Below are 9,610 nucleotides of genomic sequence, written 5' to 3'. Positions count from 1 at the left end.
GTCTGTGTGGGTGAGTGTTTGAAGGCCTATGTGAGTGTGTGTTTGAGTATGTTTGAGTGTCAGTGTGTGTGAGAGCACGAGTCTGAGTGAGGGTGTTTGAAGGCCTATGTGAGTGTGTGAGGGTGTGTTTGAGTGTGGGTGTGTGTGAGTGTGTATGTGTGTGAGGGTGAGCGTTTGAAGGTGGACGTGAATGTGTGTCCGTGAGGATGAGTGTATGAGTAGGAAAGTGTGGATATTGGGTTTGAGGGTGTATGTGAGTGTGTGTCTGCGTGTGAAGATAATGTATGCGTGAGCATGTCTGCGTATGGGAGTGTGTTGGGGGAGTGGGTGTGCGTGTGAGTGTGACTCTGTGTGAGGATGTGTGTGTTGGGGGCGGGGAAGGAGCTGGTATGGAGGGAAAACGTTGGGCGCAAACCGATGCAGGCAGAGTGGACCGACAAAAAGAGAAAAGTCTTGTCTTTGAGTCGGGGCTGGGGAGCAGGGGAAGAAAAAAGGCGCTCTTATTGGTGGTTGTCAAGGAGATGGGCCTCGGGGTTTGCTGAACTTTCTTCCCTTAAAGCGTCTTACAGCGAGCTGAGAGGAGCCATTTATTTCCAGCCAGGCCTCTGGGGCTGGGGTCCTGACCAGGCCCCAAAGGCCGAGGGGCGTCAGGTGTGCCCCAGGCCAGGCCCTAGCAGTGCCCCTCCCCCGGTCCTCTGTCTGTGTCCCTCGCCCCGCCAGGCTCTGTCACCGGGGAGGCCCGGGGCTCCCATTCACCCGGGAGACAAACTTCGTGGGTCCAGGGGTCACCCCGCGGGTCGGCCGCGTCTGCCGAGCCACCGCAGTGATCCTTGTCGCCCCACTGCAGACACGGCCCGGGCTGTCCTTGACAGCCACACTTGCGGACCATTGTCCTTTGCAGGGTGTTTAAAAGTGTTCCTTTGCTTGCACGTGAATTTTAAGGCGATCTTCCCAGTTTTTCGGGTCCGGCTGTTCACTGCTGCGTGGCCAGCTCGCGGCACACAGTAGGTGCTGAGTAAGCACGCACTGAAGGCCGGATGCCGACTCTGCTCTGTGCGTTTGGATCGTGGCCGACACATGGACCCCGCGGGGCCCCTCGGACCCCCGGGCGCGGGTGCACAGCCCCCTCCTCGCCCTGAGTGTCTGTGTGCTGGGGGGACCCCAGGGGCGCCCACCCTCCACGGAAGGGTGGGGAGAGGCGGAGGCCCGTGGGGGGGACAGCTCCGAGCCAGCCCGGCCTGGCCGACGCCCCCGCCCCCCACCTGCCACCGCCCGCGGGGGGCGCCCCCGCTGCCTCCCCCCCCCGCGGCCGGCGCCCATTGGGGGACCCCGTGCCGGCCCCGCCCCCCGGCGGCCCCCGGCCAATGGGCGCGCGCTGTCAGCTCGTCAGCCGCGCCCGCGGGCTCGGGCTCCAGCGCCGGCCGCGCCGCCTGCAGCGAGGAGCGCGCGCCCAGCCCAGCGGCCGCCGCTCGGGTCCCCGCCGCCCGCCTGCCCGCCGCACGCCCGCCCGCCCGCCCGGCCGGCCGGCAGCGAGATGGGCGCGGCGGCTGTGCGCTGGCACTTGTGCCTGCTGCTGGCGCTCGGCGCGCCCGGGCGGCTGGCGGCAGGGAGCGGGCTCCCAGGTAAGCGCCCCGACCGGCGGGCGTGGGGCGCGGGCGCGGGCGCGGCGGCGGCGGAGCTCGGGCGGGGCACGCCCTCGGCCCCCGGCCCACAGCCAGGGCCGTCGGGAGGGCGCCCCGGGCCCCCGCGCCCCACGCCTCGCTCCCCCGCGCTGCTCTGTGCAAAGTAACTTCTGGGGCAGCCCGCGCCCCCTCGCCGCAGCCTGGCGGCCCGGAGCTCCGGGTGCCCGGGGGCCGCAGCACGGGGTGGACGGGGCCCTGGGGAAGGGCGAGCGGGCGGCGGAAGGAAGAAAGCAAGCCAGCGCGACGGCTGGCCGAGGGGGCCCGGCGTGCGGACCGAGGGCGGGGGACCCCGGGGCAAGAGGGGCGCACCCTCAGGGGAGAGGGGAGCCGGGGGGCAGAGGGGTGAGGAAGGAAGCACCGACAGCGAAAAGGGAGGGGAGGTGGTAGATGGGGGGACAGACGGACAGAGAGGCGGCACAGGGGAAACAGACAAAAGGACAGGGGAAGAAACCCAAACACAGACACGAAAGGGGACAGAAGGGACCAGAAAGGCGAGACGGGGAGAGGAGGAAACCCAGGGAGGCAGAAGGAGGCAAAGGGACAGCAAGGAGGGAAAGATCATAAGACCGAGCGGAGAGGGACTGCTAACCCTTGGAAAGGAGAGGAGGAGAAGTGAAGACAGACAGACAGCCAGAGGAGACAGGAGGACTGGGGAGGAGGAAGAAGGAGGGAGGGAGACAGATAGGGATGGAGATGCCTGGAAATCTTGGCACAGAGGGAACCTGATGGGCAGATAGATGGCCAGACAGGAGAGGAGGAAGGCAGAAGAGAGGACAGCCGGACAGACACAGGGTGAAGGAGCTGGGTGGGGGCACAGAGGAAGTGGAGACAGTCAGACATCTGATCCAAGAGGGGGTCCGGGAGGGCACAGGCATCCACCAGGGCAGGCAGGGGGCAGCGGGGGGTGGGGGTGCCCCAGTAGGTTCCGCCAACACCCGCTGCCCTCCCAGCCTGTCCCTCCAAGCTCTTTGGTGCTCTAGATGGGGCTCTCCGACAAAGCTGAAGTCACATTCTCTCCTCCCACATCTGTGGAGGACTTTCCTCCCATTCTCGACTTTGGAGTACTGTGAAATTAGGGTCCCTGCCTACCCTGACTCTGTTCTTGCTATTCTCCCGTCACCGCCTGGCTGCTGCGCTGGGCTCCCAGGGATCTGTGTGCAGTCAAGGGTCTGTGTCCTCAGAGTTGTGCCCCGAGTGGGGTGCCAGGCCATTTAAACAACTCCCACAGTTGGAGCCGAGCTGTATCTCCGGCCCCCATGTTGGGAGGTATCTCTCCTGGGCTTTGGGATCCTGCAACCCTGTACGGCTGCTCGTGCTTGTCTCTCTCTCTACATCTCTGTCCTTTCTCATGTCGCTCTGGGTCCTCCACCCCCAGTTCATGTGTGACCTGAGCTCTCGACCTTGGAAGCCCTGAGACTGAACCCACGGCAGCATGAGCCCCAGCAAACCAGTCAGAGCAGCTGGTGGGGGAGGGAGTCCCAGCCCAAGCCAGTGGACCATGGGGGGCGCATGGCCTGGGGCACCTCTCTCTCCTGCCCTGCCCTCTCCCCAGCCCCTAAGCTTTGTAAGAGCACCCAAAGACATGTTGATGCGGTGTGTTGGAAGGTGTCCCCACCTGCTGCTTGGTCAGCTTCCATCCTCCATTTCTGTCCCCCTGAGGACGTCTACCTGGTGGGAGACTGGGGGGGAGGGGGGGAGGGAGGATCAAAGGCTCCAGAAGGTTCTCTCCTCTCATTCCCATGCGCTGACCCTTGGGAAGTGGGAAGGGCCATGTCTGTGGCCTGCTGTCCCTGCTGGCCCCTGTCTCAGAAGTGATCCCAGTCGCCCCTGCACAAGCACACTGTCTGGCCCTCTCTGGCCACTGCCCTTGAGACAGTGCCACCCTGCTGGGGGCCTCTGCTGCCGTTTTCCCAGAGGTCTTCACCCATGTTACTGCTGCTGGGGGCTGCCCTTCTCCCCCACCGCCCCCCCCCGCATCACTGGCACCCACAGCTGAAGGGGGTGGGCTGCTGATATGAGCAGACACAACTACCCTGGAAAGTGATTCAGCCTGCTGTGTGTGCGCGCACACGTATGTGTGCACGTGGGTATGTGTGCATGTGGGTGTAGGTGCGTGTGTATGTGCACCCCCGGAGGTTGTTTCTGGCGTGTTTCCTTTTGGTGCTTCTCTTCCTTCAGGGGCAGGCTGGAGCCTTCGGGGGTGGAGGAGGGGAGGAGGGGTCCTGGGGGGGTTCTTAGAAAGGTCTTCCACCTGGATTTAGAACTCACGACACCAGGGAAGTAATCCAGAATGGACATTCTCGGGGATCAGGCACTCTAGCGCAAGGCCAGAGGTTTGAAGAGATGGTGACATTTTGGGTTTCTGCTGGAGGGGCTGCCCTGGGTGACTGCTGAGTGTCCCCAGTGCTGTACTCCTGGGTCGTTCTGTCTGCTGTCCATCCTTGTTTTTTTTTTTTTTTTTAATAGCTAGCTGGAAGTACCATACCAAAGCCCTGTATCAGAACCCCGACTCTGCTCCTAAGGAGCTATTACCCACAACAAGACCTCTCTCGGCCTCAGTTTCCTCCCTTGTCATCCAAGGAATTAACCTGGATTCCCCCTGAAGTTCTGGCTGTGCTGTCCTGGGTCCCTGAGACTCCTCTGCCCGTCTGGGCTCCGTGTGTGCGCGCGCGCGTGTGTGTGTGCGTGCATGCGTGCGTGCGTGTGCGTGTGTGTGTTGGACTGTATCCACAGACGCACAGAGACCATTTGCATTCTCTGGTCCCAGCAGTGGTCCCAGACTGAAGGTGTATATGTCTGTGTGTTGGGGGGTGGGAGGTGAGGAGTGCCAGAGCCCCCAAACCTAGACTGAGCTTGGAAGCTGGGATCTGAAGACCAGGTTCGCACATAAGTTTCTGAGGCAGGGGAGGAGCGCGGGGGACGTCAGACCCGCCCAGGGCCCGGGTCAGACCAGCTAAGGGTGTGGTTCTGCCTCTGGGACAGCCCACTCTGGGCGTGTGGAAGCCAGATTAAAAACCCTGCACCTCCACAGCCTAAGGCATGGGGATCCCGTGTTAGGTCACCTGCAGGGGCTTCTTGGCTTAGTGTCTCCTCACTGCTCCTTCCTAGCCTCAGTTTCCCCATTTGTAACCCAAAGGGGCTGGATGTAAATTCCTCCAAAGACTCTTCTGGTTCCAAATTCTAGAATAAGGATAGTGGAGGAGGGTTGGAGTGATGCTTGTCAGGAAGCAAGACAGACAGAGCGAGATCACCAGCTTTTCCTCGCTGTGACCCTTGTTGTCGTTGAGGGCTGTCGAGTTGTTTCCCACTCATAGCGATCCATGTGACTGAGAGCTGCCCCATAGGATTTTCTTGGCTGTAATCCTTACAGAAACATATTGCCAGATTTTTTTATCCTTTCCTGGTGATGCAGGGGTTAAGAGCTCAGCTGCTAACCAAAAGGTCAGCAGTTTGAATCCACCAGCTGCTCCTTGGAAACCTTATGGGGCAGTTCTCCTGTGTCCTATAGGGTCACTGTGAGCCAGAATCCACTCAACAGCAACGGGTTTGGTGGTTTTTGTTTATCTGCAAAGCTGCTGGGTGGGTTCAAATCGCCTGCCTTTTGGTTTCCAGCCAAGCACTTAACCCTTGTGCCGTCAAGGCCCCTTCTCTATGATCTTAAGCCTCTGTTTTCTCATCTTTTTTAGTGGGAATATTAGTCCTACTTAATGGGATCTGTGTGAAAATAATTGAGGGCAAGGATATTGGTAGCAGCCTGCCTGGCACAGAGCGGCTGCTCCATGGGACTGCTGTCATTAATTACCTCGTGAGGTGTGGAAGGATGGGGCGGGAGGAGGTCCCCGCTCTACCTGCCTCCTACTTCCCCGGCCACACCTCACCTGTTTCTTCCCCTCTACAGGAGCAGTGGACGTGGACGAGTGCTCAGAGGGCACAGATGACTGCCACATCGACGCCATCTGCCAGAATACGCTGAAGTCCTACAAGTGCCTGTGCAAGCCGGGCTACAAGGGAGAAGGGAGGCAGTGTGAAGGTGAGCCCAGCCTGCCATGCTCCCCAGACACAGGGCTGGCCCTGCGGTGTGCAGGCACCCAGTCATGCCCCAGTTAGCGCCAGCAGACAAGGGGGAAGGGAGGCATTGTGAGGGTGAGCCCAGTGCAGCCCACCCTGCTCCCCAGACTCCGGGCTGGCCTGCGGTGGCCCCAGCTGGCAACACACAGTCGTGCCCCAGTTAGCACCAGCAGATGCTGCGCCTCCAGCCCTGCCATGAGGGCAGGCAGCACAGCCTCTCTGGGCCCTGGGAGGTGGCCGCGGGCTTCCTGGAAACACTTCCTGGCCAGGTGGGAGGTGGAGTCGTGGGGTGCCCTGCTCACCTGAGTTTGAGAGGTTTGGGATTTCTTAAAGCATTTGGGATGAAGCATTGAACGATATATTTGTGTATCTGTCCCCACCTGGACAGATAGGGTGAGAAAGATCTGGCATGAGCCCCCTGAGGTCCTTAACTTAAAGCCGAAACTACCCTGTGCAGCTTGTTGTCCCCCAGAGGACCTGATCAGTGGCCGGCCACCGTGTTTGTGAGGCTGGCCCAGCCCTCATGTCTCGAGCGCCAGAGCATGGGCAGAGATACATGGATTTGCACCTTCCGTCTGTCCATCCAGCCTTCTTGCCCTCCTTCTGGGACGCTGGTCTGACTCTCTATGAGAACCTGCCTCCCTGGCTGCTGAAAGTCGGAGAGAGGAGCAGCCTGGCTGGCTGTGGGTGCAGCCGGAACTCCTAAGGCAGACAGCGCCTCTGGGCACATTCCTCTGCAAGGGTCTGTGTGTTTGGTTCAGCTCCATCGGGGCTGGAAACAGCTCTCTCAGTGACTGATGTGCACCCCTGGATGAGTACCACTGGTCTAGATCTTCCCTGTAGGTTTCCATTTTACAGAAGAGGAAAACTGAGGCTTGGGGAGGAGCAGTGTCCTCTCTAAAGTCCCTGAGTTTGACAGTGGCAGGGCAAGGACAGAAACCCAGGCCTCCTGATTCCCATACCACGGCTCCCTGGCTTCTTGCCCTCCCACACCCTGAGTTTTTCAGTGTGAGACCTGTGCAAGGAAAACGGCTCATGGAAGCACAATGGATATCTGTTGTCTCTTTATAAGGGTTTGTTATTGTTGTTGGGTGCCATCGAGTTGATTTTGACTCATAGTGACCCCATGTGACAGAGTACTACCGCCCCACAGGGTTGTCAAAGCTGTAATCTTTACAGGAGCAGATCACCAGGTTTGAATTACCGACCTTTTGGTTGGCAGCAGAGCGCTGAACTGTTGCACCACCAGTGCTCCTTGTATATGGCTTTAAAGGAGCCAAAGTTGTGTGGGAGATGCAGCTGGCCCTCCTTGGGGTGCTGGTGTTTGTTTGTTCATCTCATTACTGAGCTGAGCGCTGGGCAGACAGCATCACCCTGGCTCATGCCAGGCTTGGCCACATCCCTGGCCTTGTGTGGGGTCCAGAGGCCAGAGGGGGAGCTGGCGCCTGCCCACAGCCCTCCGGAAGGGGGCCAGGCTGCAGGTCATGAGCAAGAAGCCTGGTGGGCCAGGCTGGGCCGGGCCGCTGGCAGGGTCTGGAGGTTGGCTCAGTGGTTCCAAGTGGCACATGTGAGGATGTGAGTGACCATTTTTGGACGTTCTGCCTTGTCTGACAGGCCTGGTACCCTGGGAGGGGAGGGCAGTGGGGGCAAGCCAGGACGGGGTCACCAGGGGCCACCTGTCCTACTGGGACCCTTCAGAAACAGGAGCAGTGGGAGGCTTTCCCCTGACGGCCTGAGAGGCCCAAGAAGCCAGCAGGGGAGAGGGACAATAGGGACGGCAGGGTAGTAGGACAGCAGGGTAGAGGGACAGCAGAGGGTAGAGGGACGGCAGGGTTGAGGGACGGCAGGGTAGAGGGATGATGGGGTAGAAGGTAAGCAGGGTCAAGGGACAGCAGGGTAGTGAGACAGCAGGGTAGGGGGACAGCAGGGTAGAGGGACAGCAGGGTAGAGGGACAGCAGGGTAGAAAGACAGCAGGGTAGAGGGACAGCAGGGTAGAGGGACAGCAGGGTAGAGGCACAGCAGGGTAGAAAGACAGCAGGGTAGAGGGACAGCAGGGTAGAGGGACAGCAGGGTAGAGGGATAGGAGGATAGAGGGACAGCAGGGTAGAAGGACATCAGAGGGTAGAGGAACAGAAGGGTAGAGGGACAGCAGGACGGAGGGACAGCAGGGCGGAGGGACAGCAGGGTGGAGGGACAGCAGGGCAGGACAGCAGCCTGGTGGGGACTGTTTCTCCAAGCATGCCCTTGGAGCGCTGGGGCTGTGTCAAATGCATACTTCCAGGCTTCTGGTCTGGGTTTGGTTAGGAAGTCTGGGGAGAGGCGGTGGGGGTCTGTATTTTAACACATGTCCCAGGAGACCCGCAGGAATGGCTTCTAGAACAGAAGTGACCACTTCCCACAACCCTAGTTGGTGCTCCTGTTACAGATGAGGTTCTCGGGGAACTGCAGGGAGTGGCTGCTGCCAAGAGACTGACTTCTGTCCTGAGGCTTAGAGAGTTGGGGTCTAGCTGTACATGTGGCCTATCAGTTTCTGATAGTGGCCAGCACCTGGGGCCAGAGCTCGGAACTTTGGGAGGAGGAGGTAGGGGTTTGAGTTCCAGCCCTCGAGTCCCAAGTGTCCTGTGACTTGGGACAGGCGGTCACTCTCCTCTGGGACCTCAGGGTTCCTTCTCTTCATGTCTTTAAGATGGAGGGAGGTGGACTTCCTCAGTGGTCTGCAGCCTTGCTCCTGTCCCACCCTGCTGAAGACTACACCACCCACTGCTGGGCTGGGCTCACCATGCCCATGGTTCTCAGGGGGTATCTGTAGGAACCCCCTGGAGAGGGTCTCCTGGATGACCATCCTCTTGGCCTCTCTCAGCCCATTGCTGGCTCCCTTTCCAGTCCAGCAAACCAGCTTGCTCCCTGTTGTCTGGTCTGTGGTGCCAGGTTTCAGCCCTGCCCTAGCACTCTGGTATATATGGTCCCTTCTCTCCTGCCACTGGAGCCCCGGTGGCGCAGTGGTTGAGAGCCAAAAGGTCGGCAGTTTGAACCCACCAGCCACTCCTTGGAAACTCTATGGGGCAGTTCTACTCTGTCCTATAGGGTCTCTGTGAGTCACAATCAATTCGATGGCAATGGGTTTGGGTTTTTTGGTTTTCTCCTGCTGCTGGGCCTTCCTCACCTGCGTCTCTGCCTGTTTTACCACTGGCCTGCCTGCTTCTCCCCAGGGCCCAGCTCCGTGGGTCCTCTCCTGCTGTCCTTCACCCAGGAGGACCCACCCTTTGTCTCCTACTTTCAGAGTCCCATTTTAGCTCCCCTCTCTGCCTCTGCCCTGGATTGGGAGCCAGACTCCTGGTCCCAAGCCCAGCTCTGCCATCCCCTGGCTTGGCGGGCCTCCTCTCATCCGTTAGCAGGGAAGTCATATTGCCCTGCAGGGTGTGAGGGTGAAAGTGGATGAGGCGTGTAAATGTGCTTCAGAGCTGCCAGGGCCCTGGTGGTCCAGGCCTCTCGTGCTCTCCAGCCTCGCTCCAGCCTTTACATCCTGAAACCCTAAGCAGCATCTGGGTCCTGGCTATACATCTGCACACCAGGCTGTTCTGTATTCCAGAGCACCGGCTCAGGCCTCCCCCTGCCTGGAGCTCCTTCCCCTCCCTTCGTGACCTGCCTAGTTCCTAGTCATGCTTTAGACTTGCCTCCTCCAGGAAACCGTCCTTCATATCTCCACTTACATGCAATCACATGTGCGCGCACACACATGCAAATCCGTTAAGGACATACTCTGCTCCCAGAAGCCCTTGGGCTTCCCTCCATCACAGCACTCCTGACCCAAGATTAGAATTAACCGTCTTGCTCCCCACTGAACTAGGAGGTCATTTAG

The 9,610-nt window shown here is 59.9% G+C and overlaps 1 protein-coding gene across 3 annotated transcripts in view; it reads left to right on the top strand.

Annotated features, from left to right (window-relative positions):
• Nucleotides 1–1,522: 1,522 nt before the first annotated feature.
• Nucleotides 1,523–9,610, top strand: part of SCUBE1 (signal peptide, CUB domain and EGF like domain containing 1) — a 174,939-nt gene continuing 166,851 nt past the window's right edge. For all 3 annotated transcript variants that reach the window (XR_007517430.1, XM_049884602.1, XM_049884601.1), the window contains exons 1-2: nucleotides 1,523–1,622; nucleotides 5,581–5,712. Coding sequence is in view for 2 of the 3 variants with exons in the window: in XM_049884602.1 (XP_049740559.1) it covers nucleotides 1,535–1,622; nucleotides 5,581–5,712 (220 nt within the window). In the remaining variant the exon portion in view is untranslated. The remainder of the gene's footprint in view (nucleotides 1,623–5,580; nucleotides 5,713–9,610) is intronic.

This window comes from Elephas maximus, chromosome 4 (assembly GCF_024166365.1).
Source record: "Elephas maximus indicus isolate mEleMax1 chromosome 4, mEleMax1 primary haplotype, whole genome shotgun sequence".
NCBI lineage: Eukaryota > Metazoa > Chordata > Mammalia > Proboscidea > Elephantidae > Elephas > Elephas maximus.
The sequence above is the reverse complement of the archived record's forward strand: the minus strand, read 5'-3'. Positions and strand labels throughout refer to the sequence as shown.